The sequence below is a fragment of the Metopolophium dirhodum genome, chromosome 9 (genome assembly GCF_019925205.1).
Source record: "Metopolophium dirhodum isolate CAU chromosome 9, ASM1992520v1, whole genome shotgun sequence".
In the NCBI taxonomy this organism is placed as follows: Eukaryota; Metazoa; Arthropoda; class Insecta; order Hemiptera; family Aphididae; genus Metopolophium; species Metopolophium dirhodum.
In genome coordinates, this window is record NC_083568.1 from 11701840 (window position 1) to 11723520 (window position 21681).

Sequence of the window (21681 nt, forward strand, 5' to 3'; positions counted from 1 at the left end):
CCATAAAATTTTACAAATATTTTGACTCTTTTTGAGCTGTTTACGGACATTGTCAGTTTTCAATTTTTTTAGTTTTTTTTTCTATAAATATCAATAAAATTTTATCTGTTGAGTAAAAAAACTTGAAAATTTAATAGAAGGCTCCTAGGTTATTCTTTCAAAGGCAGATGAAAAAATTTAAAAATCCTTAGTCACAGTTTTTATTTATAAACATTTAAAGTTCAAATTTTGACAAAATACGGAAAAATCACGAAAAATAGCAAATTATTTTGAGTTGAGAATTCATAAAAATTTTTCTTTTTAAATCTAAGATTTGAAAATGTAATATAAGATTACTCATAAGTTTGTCTACCTTTATCAAAAAAAAAAATGTCTAGAAGAAACTTAAATTAAATTTTTATGAGCGTCTGAAATTTATATTTTTACAACATTTGATATTTACTCGATTTCTCATGTAACAATTTTCTTATTTTATTGTAATTAAAAAACGAATGACTGTAGATACTTGAAAATTTCACTGAATGTTTATATTAGCATTTTCTATACACCATAAAATGTTGAAAATATTTTGAATCTTTTTGAGCTGTTTACGGACATTGTCAGTTTTCAATTTTTTTAGTTTTTTTTTCTATAAATATCAATACATTTTTATTTGTTGGGTAAAAAAGCGTGAAAATTTAATATAAGGCTCCTGATATATCGTTCTAATAGCAGTTGAAAAATATTAAAAATACATAGGCACAATTTTTTTTTATAAGCATTTAAAGTTCAAATGTTGACAACATTTATCAAATTTATAATTTATTTATTATTTTGTGGTTAAAAATTTATAAATTTATAAATTTTTAACTTTTATGGCTAAGGATTGAAAATTTAAAACAAGGCTCCACGTAAATAGGTTATATATAAATTACTTTATTCACAATAATATCATCAAATATACTTGGTAATATCATAGACTGACTGACCGTTTTCGCTCAGAATCGTTTTTCTTATACAATGATATTATATCATTGAATTCAAATTTAACACCATCTATTACAGTGACCCACTTGTAACCTACTGTACAGCAGAGCGACATCCACTTATCCACCTTTTTTTTATTTGTACATTTCGCGGCATAGATTTCGTTAAAAATCGAATCGATGTAAATTTCTGCTATCGGAATTTTTCTCAAGCTCCCTTCTGCAGATTCGATAGCGATGCTGGTTGGTTTACCTATATACAACGCGACGTACTTAAACATATTTTGCGGTCATATCAAAAACGAGCACAGGTCGTATATTATTATATAGTTCTAATACGTCTTCGCGGTGCAGTCGCATATACCTGCCCAACTATATTTATAATAATATTATTAAATTTTACGACGGGCGAACGGGAAATAGTATAATATAATATATTTTTATTTCTATATTTCGACCGGCGCAGACGCACACCAGAAATATAATATTATAACATGAGTATTAAAGTAGCATTTCGAAAAGTTTGCCCCGCCTTAATATATGCTCTCGCTCGATTAAAATTTATGTCCCATTACGGCACGTATATAAATGTGATATAATTTAATAATATGTATATATATCTATAGGTACCACGATATAATGTATCACGCGCATATAATATATAAGTACGCGCAACAACGGTTTATATATTATATTTTTTTCTTTTACGGCGTTCCGAGAGAACGAGCGGGGCACACATTATTATTATTATTATCATTATACACGCGCGAGCATTATAATATTATGTGTACGGGTGCCTCTAAAAACGTATAAGTATATTGTACAGAGTGATTCTTTCGCCGCGAACCGGGTGACATCTTGTGCAGGCGAGGAATTTTTAAAATTACTATCAATTTTCTACATTTGAAAACGATATTATAATATGGACTGATCACCGCGCGTTTCTATGATATACGATTATCGTAGCAATAATATTATTAGTTTTGTATTAAAATAGCAATTAATAAAATATTAACCATATATTATATAGTTCTTCCGCATTTGTTCAGATGTCGCCTGCTGCGATTCGCGATAAACCGGCGAAAAAATCACACTGTATAATATAATAATATTATTTGCAGCCCGAGGTTCGCCTCCCCGTCAGACCTATAAGCACATGGTGCTTTTTACGACGATCGGCCACCGCCGTAAAAGCGATGTTGGTGTGTGTGTACCAACTATGTAGTATTATACACCAGATGTATAATACCTACCTACGAGCAATTTTATTTATTTATTCGTAAATATATTATTTAATATGTATATTCTGCGCCGATATCGTTTGAAATAAAAAGATATACTTATTACGGCCCGGAAACCGCATTCGTCGTCGCGAATGGTATAAGCGAATGGTATACGCTTAATTATTACATACTCACGAAACAATTTTTTTTTTTTTATATTGTCAATTCGTGTTTTGACGCATTTTTTGGATTTTATCCGAATAATTTCATTCACAGACCTAAAATAATTAATACTATACTGTGTCACCTCGTTCTACAGCCGTTTAATAATAATATTATCATATTATAATTATTAAGTTATTTCTCTCTTTCGTGTTTTATAATAATATTTATATTAATATACACATCGGTCCGGATAGGCTACCAAACGTGCACGCGAGACATTATTCGCGATAACTATATATAATATACCTACACGGGGCGTAAGCGAAATGGCCATAAAAATTCCGGCACGGCTGTCGGGGAAGGGTGTCGTTTTAGGGGTGGTTTGTTGTGACATCTCTACTCGCAGCTAACTAGGTCGTATCGATGTTCGTTCAGCCAATTATAATGATATGATATCCACAATATTATTATTATTATTACCTATATTATAGGCTCCGAATCGATATCGCCGATAACAATGACGTGTCATTACGGTTTAATATTACGACGGTACGTATTTATGAAAAACTATACACATCACGGACAGGAGTTACATCATTGTTATAACAATATTTATGTACTTGAATTAACGTTACCGTCAGCACTGGATTAAGGGGTAGGCAGAGGGGGTGGGGCACCTTGCCCCCGAGCGAAAGTTTTTTTTAAAAGCCCGCGGTACAACTTAACAGCGTACCTACCTATTATTGTAATTATTATAACTGCGATGTGTTATATTTTAATAATATTATATCACCTAGGTACTGGGATGAACCAAAAAAATATAATTTATTCTATACGCAGGTAATAAGACGTTTAACGTTTATAACGTATATGCCAATTCATTAAAACTATATGGTTAAATACTATTTTCAAACCATATATATTTTAAAAGCGAGTAAGTGCAACGAGGTGGAGTAGGTCAGGTTATAACTGCGATGTGTTATATTTTAATAATATTATATCACCTAGGTACTGGGATGAACCAAAAAAATATAATTTATTCTATACGCAGGTAATAAGACGTTTAACGTTTATAACGTATATGCCAATTCATTAAAACTATATGGTTAAATACTATTTTCAAACTATATATATTTTAAAAGCGAGTAAGTGCAACGAGGTGGAGTAGGTCAGGGGTGGTGAAAATTTGTCTACCGTCCCTTCGGTCCTCGTATAGGATAGCGTGTTATTACAGTATTCGATTTGAATGCAATGATTGCATTCGATAAAAATCATAAATATGTATTAATAAGTAACCAAATTGTATATAATATACCTCCTAGTGGGAATTAGGTAATTTTAAAATTATATTTGGTTCGATGGTGATAAACAAAGAGTTAAAAAAAAAAATTGGTTAGAAAATAACTTTTCGTGGTTTTTTCCGTGGCGTTAAAAAACTATTGAGGAAATCGAAAAATGACAACTTCAAAGCAACATCTTGATCCAATTTTCAAAATATGAGATACTATAATGTTATGTTGAAATCTAAGCACTCCTTCTGTTAGACATTTTGTTTACAGGATAAAAATAGTAAAATAAACATCATTGTAAAACCACTAGCTTCATCGCTCCGTTCAGAATCTAAAATGTAAAAAGTTTTATGTCACGATTAAATATTTGCTTAAAACCGTAATAATGTATAAACACTAATTTTATTATATATTAACTATACTTAGAGCGAGCTAAACTTCGTCCAAATCGTACCTGTAGCTAGCGCGACTGTCTAAAGTCTCTGTTCCACTTGTATATTTATGGATTAAGTAAAATTCAGTAAATACCGTTTTAAAGTTTGCTCTCTGGTGCTTTAGTATTTTAACAGGCAGTTTATTAATATTATAGTAACTTGAAACTTTTAGAGCACACACACACACACACACACACTCGAACCCGTGCGTCTACGTGTAAAAAATGTAAATAGTTTTTATCTAATTAAATATTAAAATCTATTTAATACTATAGTTGTGAATGTTCAAAGGTGCTAATCGAGTTTAAAGTTTAAACATTTATTAAATTAATGATAATCTAATTACCTACATATAGGTACCGATGATATAAATATGTATACGTCTGAGTAAATGTCTTATGATACATTTTCTTATTTAACAGATTTGAAAGCATTTCTTAATTTTTATTTTCTACATAGATAGAATCGTGCAGCGTAATAATTCATTGTGCTCGTGAATTCCAAACGAGATTTTTTAACTATCATAATTATTTAAAAACCAATGTTATCATTTTATCGCAATATTATAAACGATGAATATAAAATTAATGACGATGGTTACTGGGTTCAAAATATATAATATAGCGTATCGGTCGTTACATTATTGTTTTAAACTATACATATTGTATTATTTCAATCATAATAATATTATAATACTGTAACAACGGTTTACTGGTTTTCTTAGAATACATAGTATACGCGTCCAAGTCGGACGGGTTATCATAATATCACGATGAATTGATAACCCTCATAAATCTAGGTGGAGTAAAAAAATCGGTTTGAAAAATGAGTTCAAAATTAATTCCCTATAATATATAATATGTAAATTATTATCGTACGGGGCTAACGGGCCCTATGGTACATGGAATTCGGATCGTATAGGTAATATAATATTATAATATAATATGCCTTCCTGTTTTTTTTTTTTTTTTAAAGTTAATTAACGACGAGGGCACATACATAAATTCTCCGGAGATTTTGTGCGCGATAGACATAGCATTATAGGTTTTTACCATTTGTTATCCTTATACGAGAGCACAGCCTTAATGAGTGCCTATAATACGTACCATTATAATGGTAGTATAGTGCACCCGCGGCGGCACACCTGCAAGCAGCAGCAGCAGCAGACGTTTTTTTTCTCCTTTCCTTTGCATTATTTTTTCCAAAAAATTATTTAAAACGAAACGCGTTTACACCGCGCACACGATAATAATATAATAATTATAATATTATATCTACCCACGTTGTTTTATCAAAACAATAATTATGTTAGAGAAAATATTCGTTTCGACACTCATTCGCACGCGCGTCTGTCCGTAATGATAATAATATAATAATAATTACATAATAATCGTTATGACGTCTTAAATACGGTCGAGTCTCGATATAACTCGAATCTCGAGGAAAATATTAATATAAATTCGACTCGAGTATTTTTTTTAGTTGTATATCATACCTAACACGACTTAAAAACAAAGGGCGAGAAAAAAATTGGAGTTGTCTAGACTCGCTGTATTACTATTATATATTGTCATAATTCCCCTGAAACGGCGGCGGTCGTCTTATGTGCGTTATTGTCTTGCTATATTATATTTATATTATGCGATATGCTTTATGTCTTACCACGATACTATGTGTGATAGTAAATTCCGTGGAAAGTGCGCAATTACACAATAATATAATGATAATAATAAGACATCATCGTTTTGTGTGTGTACTGCACAGTGCTGAGATGATAAACGCGTTCAACGGAAAACATTTTTCGTAATTATTATAAGACAGCAAAAAATTGATGTACGAACGTACGATGATAATTATTATAATAATAATAACAACTCTAATGACTCCTTATTACGACATTGTGTGACGTTTGATCCGATTTTATGTAAACCAATAAACCGTACATAGTAATATAATACATATTGTAATGTAATGTATAATATTATTAATATTATAAATTGTGCATATGCCATCGTTTAACGAACATAAAACCATAATAATTATCTGTGCACGTGGACGACGAAATCAGAATAATATGCTTTAATCGTGTTCAATTGACGACGGTCTTTTTTTTATTTTCATTCGTATATCAAACGTCATTCTAATTACATGGTCGTTAAACGGTTTGGGTAACGGGAATCGGAATCGACCGACAGCGAGCGCAAAACAGTTTTGCGGAAAAATATTTATAATAAAAAACAATGAGTGTCTGCGCCATATTATTATTATTATTATGTCGGTGACGAACGACCAAAAGTTTCGTCCAATTATATGTGTAAATATTACAGGTGAGATCGCTGTGTGATGATTAGGCACTGACTTTGGAATAATTGCAAACGATGACGACAACGGAGACGATCGTATAATAATATTATAATAGTCGTACGCCATACTAATACTGAGATCAAGATTAAAACGCGAAATTTACATATAATAATTATACACAGTTTAGATTTCGAACTAGTTTAATTACATACACAAATCACCGCAAATGAGACAAGTACAATATATTTAGGTATTGTAAATCACAAATTACAAATCCGACAAAAGAATTAATAATTTCTTTTTTTTTTATATTATTCTGATAAAAATTAATAATCATATTATAATATTATTTATAGATAATCGTATTCAAAGAAATATAAAAATTCGTACTTTTTTTACAAAACTTGAGGCATAGGCACAGAGTTCGTCGAAATCTCTTGCAATTGAAGATTAACCACCCAAAGTCCCGATATGGTACTGTAGAGCTTAAAATATGGTTAGTGATTTTGTTATTAATTATTAGTGATAGCAACTCAGGTCCTGTTCACTGTTATTACCTTATGTAGGTGAATTATTGCCATTAGATATTTCATAGTGCCTATCACATGGATTACAGTCAGTACCTGCGTAGTTATAGGAAAGTAAATAAAAACAACAAATAGAAAAATTGACACGAAAGGTACTGGTAATTATTGACACTAGAGAATAATAATATATTATAACTATATTAGACAAAATTTTTTTTCAAATGGATATATCTTTATTTGAGAATTTACAATCTATACATTTTGTACAATAATTAATAAGTAATAATCTATTATAAAGGAAAGAGAAAAATAAAAAACATTACGACGACGATGGAATTCTCACATTAGAGACACCTTAAACCGATATGTTATTTAAAATGAACATATTATATTACAATATTTTAACCGAGGTAGATTTTTACGTTGGGTACGTATTATTTATCACGAGAGTGAAAGAATTTTATTACAAATAATAACAAACAGCATTTACGACATCTATCTTTAGTGAGATAAATAAATATCCACAACACGGAAATATAGAATAGGGCATAGCATCATAATAATAATCAAGGCTGGGCATTAACGAGTCCAAAAGTTAAAGTTAAGTTAAAAAGTTAATTTTATATTGACTTTTTAACTTAACTAGTTACTTTTGGTTTTTCATTAACTTAACTGTTAACTTACTACATTTATTTCTTAATTAACGTGAAATTAACAAGTTCATTTTTCATTTTAAGAAGTAAGCTAAGTTAATTTATTTTGTTTTTAATTTTATAATATTTCACTATTTTAGTCTATTTTGTTTTCATGTCAAAAAATATGTGTCGTAAATTGTTTGAAGTTAAAAATTGATATCATTCGAATCTATCTTATATGGAAATACTGTATGAATAAGTATTAACACTATATCCTATAATTTAGTTTTGGGTTGGAAAAAAATTAATTGCACAAATTGACTTTTTTTAACTTAATAAAAAGTTGTTAAAAGTGTGTATTAACTTTTAATTTAACTGAGTTGACCTAAAGTTAAATTAACTTTTAACTTTTTGTTATTGGTGCATATTAACTCGAGTTAAAAAAATCATTAACTTGCCCAGCCTTGATAATAATATACGAATAGCACAGACATAAAAAAAAACGTATAAAAATTCGACGATGCATAATTATTCGCAATATATTATACCTAATAATATACGTTTTAATATTATAATATTATAAGCAGAGTACAATACAATAATTACATTAATTATATACGTTTGTGCAAAGATTCCTATACACTCTTGGCCATCTATACGAGGGAACGCCAACATACAATATGACACTCCGTTGTGCATTTATCCCGTAGATGGCAGCAGCTGCACATTACTAACTTCCGCGGGTGTACAACGATATATATTTTATAGTAATGTGGATTTTACGTAAACAATAATATTGTTTTGGTAAATTACCGAGCAATTTAACGGTAAATAAACCAAAAATACGGTGAAATCGGTAGATTTGTATTAACTAAAAAGATTTATAGTTTATCCATTGAATTTTGTCACAATATTATGTAAAGAAGGCAAAAAAAATATAAAATAAAGCAATAGTCTTCGATCCTTTTACTACCATAAAATAAAATAAAAATTACTGGATTTAGATTAGAATTTAAAATACTGAATAACCATTTTGTTTAATAGAATAAATACATACATATAAAATTATTAATATTTATGTATTAAATAATAATAATGATAGTGATAAACTCAAATTAATAGTCTATTTGCGTCTGATTATTAATTATTATTATAAATTATATAAATAAACATATTGTACACACACACACACACACACACACACACACACACACATTACACATATACGTATGAAACTATTAATTAAAAAGTAAAAACTTGGCCTCTATGTCCAAGACTTAATATTTAAAAAATAGTAATTTATAATCATTGTTTTATTAAAATAGACAATGTAATAAAACAATATGGTTATAAGAAGTAAGAACTGCGTTATATCGTAGTGAAGCACTGGTTAAGTGACGGTTTTTCTATTTTCCAATTTTCCACAATAATTTTTCCACTATAAAATTTGAAAATTATATTTTATATTTTAGTTGCTACCTTAATTATAATACTTTTCTACTGATCTACGATACCTACCTATTCATGAGGGAATTTACCTACTCATGTATTATATCAACAAGAATGACTTCATAGGAAAAACTCTCAATAGCTCTCAATATTGATATGACAAATTTTGATAATTCCTTTTTTTAAAGATGAGAACTTTCTTAGGTTTGTTGAAGGCCCGAATTTTCATTTTACTTTAAATAGTGCTAGGAAAGTACGTTTGAAAAATAACAAATATTGGGCATTATTGAAATACATATTTTAGTTTCTATAACTATAATTTTGAAAAACGACTAAATAATAAAGCGTTGTAAATAATATAAATCAATTTCTTTAGCTACTTGCTACAATAATTTATAACAGTCGAGATACCAATAAAATAAAAAATCATTAGTTAAATTGAATATTCATTTAAATTTAAAATTTAATTTTTATAATAGGTAATATGAATACACAAATTTAAAAAAAATCCAGGTGTATAGATTATACTTAGTAAAAATAAAAAATGAAAAATGTTCTACAGTTAAAAATAATATTGGCTAGGAAGAGGTTACCATCGGGAGAGTTTACTAGTTTTAAAAATCAATAGTTTACCATCATCCCATATAATTCAGTAGTTCAATTGGATAGTATAAAAGTGATTGCGTTTTTTTAATTACGCACTATAATATGCTTTCTTTCTGAAACACTAATTATTATTATATCATCATCTATTAAATGAAAGATTTTAACGTAAACATTGCAGTGAAACGTAATAAACGAATTAAATTTACGTACCTATTAAGTAGGTAGGTAGGTAGGTAGAATACAGTACTAACCGCAGGGTTATGTGCATAAATAATTACAAGTAAATTATAAAGTAAGCACTATTATTAGTACACTTTAATTGATAAAAATCTAATTAAAATAAATTATTCAAATTAAAAAAAAATCGAAGCATTATTTCGACTACTTATCGTGTACACAGACACAAAAATAAAAAAAAAAATAAAAAAAAAAATAAAAAAAAAACACACATCATTGTAAAATCAATACATTCATCGTTTCACTCAGAATCTAAAAACAATTTGTAAAATGTCATATAATATATTCCTACTACAAAACACTAAAATATCAAAAGTCATATCAATTCGCCACGGCGTATTAGGTAGGCAATTTAGGTTCGTTTACTTACACCGGAGTTACACAGCTTAATTTTTACAAATCGCAATAATATAAATCATAAAAACACATTACTAAAGTGGTAACCGTAAAAATAAAAAGGTGGATAAGTGGATGTCGCTCTGCTGTACGGTAGGTTACAAGTGGGTCACTGTAATGGATGGTGTTAAATTTGAATTCAATGATATAATATCATTGTATAAGAAAAACGATTCTGAGCGAAAACGGTCAGTCACCCTATGATATTACCAAGTATATTTGATGATATTATTGTGAATAAAGTAATTTATATATAACCTATTAACGTGGAATCTTGTTTTAAATTTTCAATCCTTAGCCATAAAAGTTAAACATTTTATAAATTTTTAACCACAAAATAATTAATAAATTATAAATTTGATAAATGTTGTCAAAATTTGAACTTTAAATGCTTATAAAAAAAAATTGTGCAAATGTATTTTTAATATTTTTCAACTGCTATTAAAACGATATATCAGGAGTCTAATATTAAATTTTCACGCTTTTTTACCCAACAAATAAAAATTTATTGATATTTATAGAAAAAAAAACTAAAAAAATTGAAAACTGACAATGTCCGTAAACAGCTCAAATAGAGTCAAAATATTTTCAAAATTGTATGGTGTATAGAAAATGCTAATATAAACATTCAGTGAAATTTTCAAGTATCTACAGTCATTCGTTTTTTAATTACAATAAAATAAAAAAATCGTTACATGAGAAATCGAGTAAATATCAAATGTTGTAAAAATATAAATTTCAGACGCTCATAAAAATTTAATTTAAGTTTCTTCTAGACATTTTTTTTTTGATAAAGGTAGACAAACTTATGAGTAATCTTATATTACATTTTCAAATCTTAGATTTAAAAAGAAAAATTTTTATGAATTCTCATCAAAATAATTTGCTATTTTTCGTGATTTTTCCGTATTTTGTCAAAATTTGAACTTTAAATGCTTATAATTAAAAACTGTGACTAAGGATTTTTAATTTTTTTCATCTGCCTTTGAAACAATAAGCTAGGAGCCTTCTATTAAATTTTCAAGCTTTTTTACTCAATAGATAAAATTTTATTGATATTTATAGAAAAAAAAACTAAAAAAATTGAAAACTGACAATGGCTGTAAACAGCTCAAAAAGAGTCAAAATATTTGGAAAATGCTAATATAAAGAACCAGTGAAAATTTCATGCATCTACGGTCATTTGTTTTAGAGTTACACCAATAACCAAAATCGATTTTGTTAAAAATCGATTTTGCGTAAAAATTCCCGTTTTTCCTTAATTTTTCTTTTGTTTTTCACATCGCTTTTGAAAACTACTGGGAAATTAAAATTTTGACCTCCCCAATGCACCAACGATATTCACTTTCCCATCGAACAAGATACTGAAGTCGAAAATCGAAGCATTATTTCGACTACTTATCGTGTACACAGACACAAAAATAAAAAATTAAAAAAAAAACACACATCATTGTAAAATCAATACATTCATCGTTTCACTCAGAATCTAAAATAATAATGTATATAGATACAACTTATAAGCCAACTTACACTAGTCTAGTTTAAGATTGTTTACCTGGTAACTGGTCGGAAGGATCAAGCCACGCATTTTCCTCACATTCATCTACGAATATTGTTTATAATAATAATAATAATATGAACCTGCACATGTGGCCTAGCATCTGTTTAGTCTTTATCTGGTGGCTAGAGGGTCATTACCCTATTCCAGCTCACTGTAGTGTTTTGGTGCGGGTTGTGCAAACCAAGTACGATGGGGTTTTTAACGTTAATCTTTATTCTACGTGCACAAATCAATTTTTTTCAAAAAAAATTAATCAGAATTATCAGAGATATTTTGATCAGATAACATTTTTATGTATGTTGTTAAACGTAGTTGTAATATACTTTTCTATGGATATGTTGGTATATAAACTATATAAGTACCTTGCTCCAATACTCGGTTCTGACCGACTTTGGTAAGCAATATAATATGTATAGACAATATTAAAACATTGCATAGACTTGATAGAATTTCATAGACTAGATCGGGTAGAATATCTAAATTAAAATGGGTTTTTTTTAATTTTATACACCTAGAGCTGAATTTTAATACTAATAGTTGAATTTGAAAAAAAAAAGTAACATTTAAATTATTTTGATTATTTTGATTTTTATATGTTTTATACATTTAATTTTTATAGTTTTAAAAAAATAAAAAAATATATTACGGTACGTAAAATAATAATATATTTTTAAATTCTGAGTGGATGATGTCAATGATGTGTGTTTACTGTTTTTTTAAATTTTTTTGGGGGAGGTTTTCCATTTCAGTATCTTGTCCGATGGGAGAGTGAATCTAATTAGTACTACAGGGGTGAAAAGTAAAAAATGCCCAGTATTTTTCAGTATATTAGGGATAAACAAACAAAAAATTTAATTCAAAACGGGAATTTTTACGCAAAATTGGTTTTTGACTAAATTGATTTTCACTGAATGTTTATACAAGCATTTTATAGACACTATACAATTTTCAAAATATAGTGACTCATGTTGAGCTATTTATAGGCATATGAAGATTTTGAGTTTTATTACATTTTTTTTAACTATTGTGGATATAACATTTTTCAGTCGGTCGAAAAACTTGAAAATGTAATACAAAGTAAGTTGATGTTAGTGGAAATTGAAATATTGCAAACGAAAAACGATTCTGAGCGAAGACGTTGTGTCAGCCTATATTATAATACTTGTATAAAAAATCAAATATAATAGTTAAAAAAACATTGATGAAAAATTTCAAGGTTCTACAGTTATTAATTTTTGAGTTAACTACACCAACAAAATAAAATCGATTTTTTCAATAATTGGTTATGCGTAAAAATTGTCAGTATTCACTTTAATTTTAGATTCTGAGTGAAACGATGAATGTATTGATTTTACAATGATGTGTGTTTTTTTTTTTATTTTTTTTTTTATTTTTTTTTTTATTTTTTTTTTATTTTTTTTTTTATTTTTTTTTTTATTTTTGTGTCTGTGTACACGATAAGTAGTCGAAATAATGCTTCGATTTTCGACTTCAGTATCTTGTTCGATGGGAAAGTGAATATCGTTGGTGCATAGGGGAGGTCAAAATTTTAATTTCCCAGTAGTTTTCAAAAGCGATGTGAAAAACAAAAGAAAAATTAAGGAAAAACGGGAATTTTTACGCAAAATCGATTTTTAATAAAATCGATTTTGGTTATTGGTGTAACTCTAAAACAAATGACCGTAGATGCATGAAATTTTCACTGGTTGTTTATATTTGCATTTTCTATACACAATACAATTTTGAAAATATTTTGACACTTTTTGAGCTGTTTACGGGCATTTTCAGTTTTCAATTTTTTTAGTTTTTTTTTCTATAAATATCAATAAAGTTTTATCTGTTGGGCCAAAAAGTGTAAAAATTTAATACAAGACTCCTGATATATTTTTACAATAGCAGTTGAAAAATATTGAAAATACATAGGCACAGTTTTTTTTTATAAGCATTTAAAGATCAAATTTGGACAGAATTTATCAAAATCTCGAAAATTATCAACCATTGTAATTAATAAATTATAAAATGTTCAGTTTTTATAGCTAAGGATTGAAAATTTAAAACAAGATTCCATGTAAATAGATAATTCGGTTACCAAAAAATCTAAAAAATACACAAGCACAGTTTATTTGTATAGTCATTTTAAGTTCAAATTTGGACGAAATTACATAAAAACCTAGAATAACTATTTTAGTTATTTTGTTGTGATTGTATAATATTATTCGTGGGCACTTGAAACTTCTAATTTGTAATATTTTCATCGATATATTATGATGATAGTATCACGGTTTGTTGTTGATGTATAACGCGTTATATGTACCTAATGGATATTGTGATATGATTAATTTGGAATTTATTATAGGTCAATTTTTTTTTTAATACCATAGATAAGTGTATAATATGTCTTATACCTAGACTGACATATCGTCTCCACTCAGAATCGTTTTTCTTATACAATGATATATCATTGAATTCAAATTTAATACCATCCATTATACAGTGACCCACTTGTAACCTACAGTACAGCAGAGCGACATCCACTTGCCCACCTTTTTTTTCTTGAAGCTTTCTAAAACTACTTGGAATATTAAATTTTGACCTCCCAAAAGTACCATCTAAATTCATTTTTCTATCAGAAAAGATGCTGATCTGAAAGTCATAGTATTTTCACTATCCATCCAAAATGTTGCTGACAGACAAATTTTTTTTAAAAAATACACATTATCGTAAAATCAATACATTCTTCACTCCGGTCAGAATCTAAAATATTTATTTATTTTTGGTTTTTCATGTAAGTACATGAATACCGTTAATCGTTGATAATAAATATATTACTTATCACAACTTTGTTAATTTCTATTGTAAAAGTAAATAAATGATTTGCATTTTTTTATATGGAGAAAATTAAGTTAAACCTATTTGATGGTTTAAATTTATGTTTTTTCAAAAGTAATTTATTTTGAGTTTATATAGATACAGAAATAAGGGACATGTAGATAAACAATTTGTATTTAATTAATAATATCTAAATTACCGTTTTCGTTGTTATTTTCTCCAAATGTATAGAGACGGAAACGTCATATATATATGTTAAATCACTGTTTACAATAATAATTCATAATAATATGACACGTAATTAATTATTAAAATCAACAAACGTTAAATATTTTTTTGGTATTTTTATTTTTATTTTAACATGTTGTTTCGTGTTCGAGCGTGGAGAAATTTATACGATGCACTGACATAATATTTTTATCATCAAATATACGCATATTAAATGTATAGAAATTAATGGCAGTGTATTTTTGAGAGAAATTGGGCCGAGGCATAATAATTTTTGGCATATTTTAAAGTAGTTAATACACACAACGGACACGTCGGACACTATAATTTATTTCCGCGTAAACAATATGTTATCGTTTATTTTGCCGTTTATTTTTTTGATATAGCAAGCTATACACTAAGCTTTTTAGTTTTTACTATTTCACTGAGTGAAAAAATTATTATCTTGTAGAAATCGATATTTTAATCATTTTATTATATATCATTACTAGAGCTTGGATTTATATGCAAGAAAAAAGTGGCTAAATATGAAATTATATGCCATGTTATGTTATCCATTATAGATTGTGGTTTTTTAAAAAAAACCACACTTTTACACCAAGTAAAAATATCAAGTAGGTACTAGATATTTTATCAGAAACAAAAAAATATTTATAAAATTAAAATTTTAATACTTTAAAAATCAAAATGCAATATTTTTTAATCGTCGTTTTTCATATTATTACAGATTGTTTAAAATACAATGTCTAAAACTGTCAGACAATTTAAAAAACAGACAATCAAAATATGAAAAAACTAAAATCATCTGTAAATATTATAGTTATAACCAAAAAAGTTGTGAAATTGAGTTACTGCCTTATTTGTTGTGCGATTCAAAGTAACAACATATAATAGTATGCCGGAACGCAGGTGTATATGATTTATTGTTGTTAATATCTTATCTATACGTGGTCCGATCTCATGAAGTATTGCATAAATGACAATATTTTAACAATATTCTTCTAGGTAAACGATTTTTTTTCTCCTTTAAAATTACTAAAATGTGTTTATTTTAAACTAAAATAGTTAATTTTCTAAAAACCCATTAAATATGCATGTTGTATGCATTTGTGAACAAAAATGCAATATTCCTCTAAATATGGAAAATATGCAATATAAATTTGGTGTTTAAATTCGGTGTTATATGAACATTTTAAAAACCCCTAGACGTTTATACACTTGGTACAAATATGCAAAATTCATATAATAATTATTGATAAATATATAAATATTGCATATAATATTATTATTTGAACTTACTATCTCTAGCGGATCGCCGTAATGCCCGTGACCTAACAGTTCCACCTTCCTTCAGAATATCATTTGTGGTAAAATAGTCTATCCCTCACTCCTTCAACATATTAGCTTCAGAGTTCCTTCACGATATTCCCATAACATTGCTTCATTTTCTGTTCCATTATGCACCCGACTGATTACCTGTAAATTACCCTAAATGAACCTCTCACTCGATGTATGAGACAGCTAGGCCAATCAAGACACCTCCTTTCCCTACTCCAGTTGAATATGTTGTTTTGTCATATTTCATATTTGTTTTTATTTCTCATCTTGTATCCATATAATATATTATATTATGTATATTTCTGTATATTATTATTTTTAGTTGTAAATACCATTATAGCTGTTCTATTATTTTAAATGGGCTTCCGCCCGTCAATATTAAAATAAATAAATAAATAAATTATAATCGTCGACCGACGGATTCACTTGCGGTTAAAATATCAGTCATGGATAGGTAATTATAATAATGTGTTATCTTATATGTATTGTGTTTTTTCTTTATTATATTAAAGTTATTAAATATTATGGTTAATATTAATATTATAATACAATGAATAAATAAAAAATACTGATATAGTAAAAATATTGATACCAATGGCTAATAATGTTTATTTTGAGGATGTGTCATTGAAGAGTTCAAAAAAAGAATACCTATCATTTATTCGTCACCTATTATTGTAAACTTCACTATATTATTATTATTATTTTATTGTTAAACACTTAACTTGTACGACTGTACGTGATTAAAATAAAATTTTAATATTTTATCATCAGATTTTAAGTTGTAAATGTTCATAGAATAATATTATTATAATGATAGTTAATAATTTGCATTAGGACAAAAATAAAATGATCCCTAATTATAATTTCTTCAAAAACATTTAAATAAAATAATGAAATTATACTTTTGTCATGCTAAGTAAAACATATTAAATCATTATACTATTAAAGGGATATAATATCATTCATAATTTATAATAAATTAGTAATTAGTTATTTTAAAATTATAAAAATTTTTTTTCATATTTCAAATCTAATTTTTCCATGGCAAGTACAAGTTCTTCTTTTTTTATTTCTTTTAGTCTCTTGTCAATTTCAAACACCTTGTCTTTGGCAATACTATTTTGACTACGGTCTTCAAGCAATGCATTGTGTTGTGATTGTGAAGCTATAATAAAGTGTTACACGCATATAATAATATGTCAATACTTAATACCGTAAATATAATTAAAAATATTTTACTCTTACCAACACTTGAATCTTTTTCTTTTGAAAGTAATTTTCCAAGCTTAGGCGCATTATCATTTGATTCCTGTTTTATGATGACGGAATGTTCATTAAATATAATTTCAAAATTGTTATCAGTTGTGAAATTTTTATTTTCCTTTTGTATTTTTCCGTTTTCTATTAAATAAACACTATATACCTAATTGGTAGACATAAATAAAACATTTGTTACTTACTACTTATCAAACATATTTTACTTGTAAAGGATAATAAAAAATTAAATGTAATGATGTCTCATTCATACTACTTTAACCTACTTACTGTACATTAATATACATTGAAACATTTGTTTTTACTTAAAAATTGAAAATTAGTACTGCTGATGGTTTCCGAACTTAATCAACAGATGCTACTTAGAGCTAGACTTATAAGACAATAAAAATAAAATAATGACATATTCTTTTCTATCGCTTCTAATGAATAATATTAAAAAATAATATCTCTTGCTACTTTATTATAATAATAATTTACTTTTGTACTAAAATAAAAAAAAATATTACCGAAGTAGTTTCTTTTTAATGCAGAAAAGTATTTTAATACACATAGAAGTATAAAATTATATTAATGATAAATAAAATTACTTCAAGTTTTTTGTACAACCGATCAGCTTCTGAGTTATACGCCATGGCCCTGATTTCTCCTGTAGTATCAATTAAATCAACATAGAAATATTTCCCGGTTGGTCCCATTTTTATGTCTGAAAGATTTTTAACTGTCGCCACTATTTTCCATCTTTTGGGAAAAAAAATTAAAAAACATTAATTACTTTACATATTATAAAAAATCATAAACTACGACCAGATACTAAATTATTATAAACGATGTAATTCGAATTATGAGGTAATAAACCTTACTTTATTGGACTACGTAAATTCAAACTAGATATTGATAATATATTATTCTGAGGCATGTTGGTATGTAGTTACTAGTTGACAGTTGAATAAAAGGAATTGTTAGGATCGAACAAATCGATTTTAAAAAGTTGATAAAATAATTTAAAATCAAAGTTAATACTTATTCATAACAAACAGCTATTGTAAAAAAAAAATTTGAAACGACCTTAAGCGAAAAGTGAGATGGTTCTTAACCAGTCGCAACCGACAATGACAAATATATTACGAATATCGTAATATAATAATAAACGAACATCGTAATAAACTAAATGTTGGGCTTACGAATAGTGAGCGCTGAGATAAGCGCTACCAGTGTCAAATGTATTAAGTATTATATTCAGTTTTGAATGATTACAAATAGATACACATTGATACCACGATAGGATGCGTAGGTATATTTAGAGTTGTTATAATGCGGTATTTTATTTTTGTATTGCATTATACGGTATTGTATGGTATACAATAGGTACGTAGTAACATAAATTGTCAACAGTTTCACGCAGGTCATACAACTGATGACTAATTTCAAAACGACTTAATAATTTTGAAAACGATTTTAAAATCAACAATAATACAAGAAATATTTAAAAGTAAATTAATAATGTTTGAAGTCTTGGACCATGGTACCAATCCTGATATACCTAGTGACTGGCAATTATTTTAATTTAAAATATAGTAGAAACATTTCACACTAAGATAATATATTCTTAAATAACAAATTAATTTTCTAAGGTTATGTTTAACATTTTGACATAAATTAGAGCTTAGATAACCTTATTAACCACCAAACTTATAAATATTTAAATATAGATATATTTAACACATAAATATATCATCTAACTTAAGGTCTCACACATGTTTATGTCTTGTAAGTACCTACTTATGTTTAATATCAGAAATTAAGTTTAAAAAAGTATTAAAATATATATATATATTTAACATTTATTGGATTATATACAATCCGTAATGGTATTTACAATAAGCATATGTGGGATAATATATATATATATATAGTTACAAGTCGCAGATACGCAAAGAGGGAAGTCACCCAGCAGTAACATTCAGATATAATATAAACTAAATTATTTAATCTTTAAAAGTTTAAAGTTTAAACAAACACACCTAATATGCATCAAAAAAAAATATTTTAATACTTTATCATTTAAACTATTTTTCATAAATTATTTTACAGAAATAAACATTACAAATTATCCGTGTGTGCTGTCTCATCATCGTTTATCCTTATAGCAATATACGACTATACTAGTAAAGTCGATTTAAGTTATATCTATAGTATACTACTGTGGAATGAATAAGCGATTGAACAACAACATATTGCGATAACAAATGATAATGAATAATAATAATTTTATTAATATCAATAATAACTTACACTTTTTTATTTATACCACCTGTATAAAATATTTGTACCTATACCATGCGTATAATATTTCGTATAATACAATTTTATACAGTTGTAAATGCCCATTATCGTCCCTAGGTATATTTTATTTAATAATTGATAATTTTGATAAATTCAATAACGGCGTCAAATGTAGCAATATATGATAATTAAAATATAAGAAAAATGTAAAAAAATAACTGAACATTTAAACACAAAACAAACATTCAAAACTCAATATATCACTTAAGTACAATATATTTTGTTACTTACTTACCTAAATATGTTTAATGTGATACATCGAGTTTTGAGTGTTTGTAAATACTAAACCAAAGTTACATTGATACCACAACTAAGTATATTATATTTAATAATGAAATGTTGAGAAATAAAGTAACAAAACTTTCCTTTTATAACTAAAAATAACAGGAATGATACAGGATTTAAGATGTTGTTTAGAAGAATTGACAAACTTCGTGTCGTCAAAATGGTTACAACAAAAACTAAAATGCTTTCTAATTATCTGACGATGCTACAAGACACCTTTATTATAATTTGATATCCATGTAAAAAATGTACATAAAAATTTTAAATGAAACTTTAAAAAATAATAAAACTGAACATATTACAAACCCGTTGTGTTCATTAAGAAGGATAATATAACATAAATACATGTAAGAAAAAAATGCATTTAAAATGTCGTAACATGTAAAAATTAAATATTTTTTCTTTTAATCACTTTTAGATTCAGAGTGGAGCGAATTGTTGATTTTAAATTGATGAGTGTTTTAAAAAAAAAATTGTTTTGTGTTTGTTATTGCTCGCTACCGTTTGGGTCAGTAAAAATTCTTCAATTTTCTACTTCAGCATTGTTTCTGATAGGAAGGTAATCTAGTTGGTACTTGGAGAAGGGGGGGAGGTCAAAAGTAAAATAGATATGTATTTTGTTATGGCCTATTATTTTTGGTGTCGCAACTGTCGCGTGAGAATATGAAACGTGTAGTTTCTATTAAATATGTATAGTACCTATTTTTAATGAAAAAATTAATAACCCATTGTCATGGGTATTTTATTGTGTTAACTTTTAAGGGTATATTTGAGTGCATTTTTCAGTGTTTTTAAGGTCATGAACTCGTCCTAACTCGTCGTATTACATGAAAAAAAATTCTCAACAATATTCCCATTACCTACATTCTAACTTTCCAAATAATTAACATGCTGTATAATAATATGTTGACAAAAACTTTTTTCCTCGATCAAAAAGCTTGAAGATATAATAAATGCAAGCATTGAAACATCTATTTACGTACCTACGTTGTAAATTTTTTTTTAGTACCTACGTTTATTAATATGTTATGATTGATTTGAAATACTTAAAAACAGTTTATAATACAGTACACGGTATATACACATATAATATATTATTTTATATTTTATACAATTTATAAATCAAATTGTAAAATATCATAGGAGTAGTAATAAATGGCTTTTTAACTTTATTTAATAATTAAAAATGTCCATTTTGTGTTAATTCTCTGTGTATCAACTTGACCATAACATTTGAACCTTTGAGATTTTATATAAATAGGTACCCTAGGTATCTATAGTTAACATTGTTCAATAATAACTACTATACATTTTAACAAACATAACCAGATAATATAATTAAAATAGTAATTTTAACCCTTTTACTAATAATAATAGTAGGTATCTAAGTATCTAAATTCTATAGTAAATTTTTTAGTATATTATAGCTTAAAAGTTGTCGTATACCTATCTCTCGTTGGTACACAAAATAATTGATGTATTATATTCGAATATTCACACGATTTAATAACTTTATTAAACATAAAACAAACACACAAAAATACGAGTTTCAATGGATCGCTTACAAACATACGTGCCTCGCTCGA

At 27.0% G+C, this 21681-nt stretch overlaps 2 protein-coding genes across 3 annotated transcripts in view; both read right to left on the minus strand.

The window, feature by feature from the left end:
* The window catches only part of LOC132952625 (uncharacterized), a 28613-nt gene extending 23397 nt beyond the window's left edge, over positions 1–5216 (minus strand). Inside the window, exon 1 of the mRNA XM_061024962.1 lies at positions 5183–5216. The gene's annotated coding sequence lies outside the window, so the exon portion shown is untranslated. The remainder of the gene's footprint in view (positions 1–5182) is intronic.
* Positions 5217–16677: 11461 nt separating this feature from the next.
* LOC132952328 (replication protein A 70 kDa DNA-binding subunit-like) overlaps positions 16678–21681 on the minus strand; it is a 29722-nt gene continuing 24718 nt past the window's right edge. The window contains exons 1-4 of one of the 2 annotated variants that reach the window (XM_061024607.1): positions 18328–18620; positions 18055–18205; positions 17435–17612; positions 16678–17354 (exon numbers count right to left, since the gene is read on the minus strand). In XM_061024607.1, coding sequence (XP_060880590.1) covers positions 17191–17354; positions 17435–17612; positions 18055–18205; positions 18328–18383 — 549 coding nt within the window. In that variant the 5' untranslated portion in view covers positions 18384–18620 and the 3' untranslated portion in view covers positions 16678–17190. Of the gene's footprint in view, positions 17355–17434; positions 17613–18054; positions 18206–18327; positions 18621–21681 lie in introns of those variants that run through there. The other variant, XM_061024608.1, reaches the window with a different exon arrangement.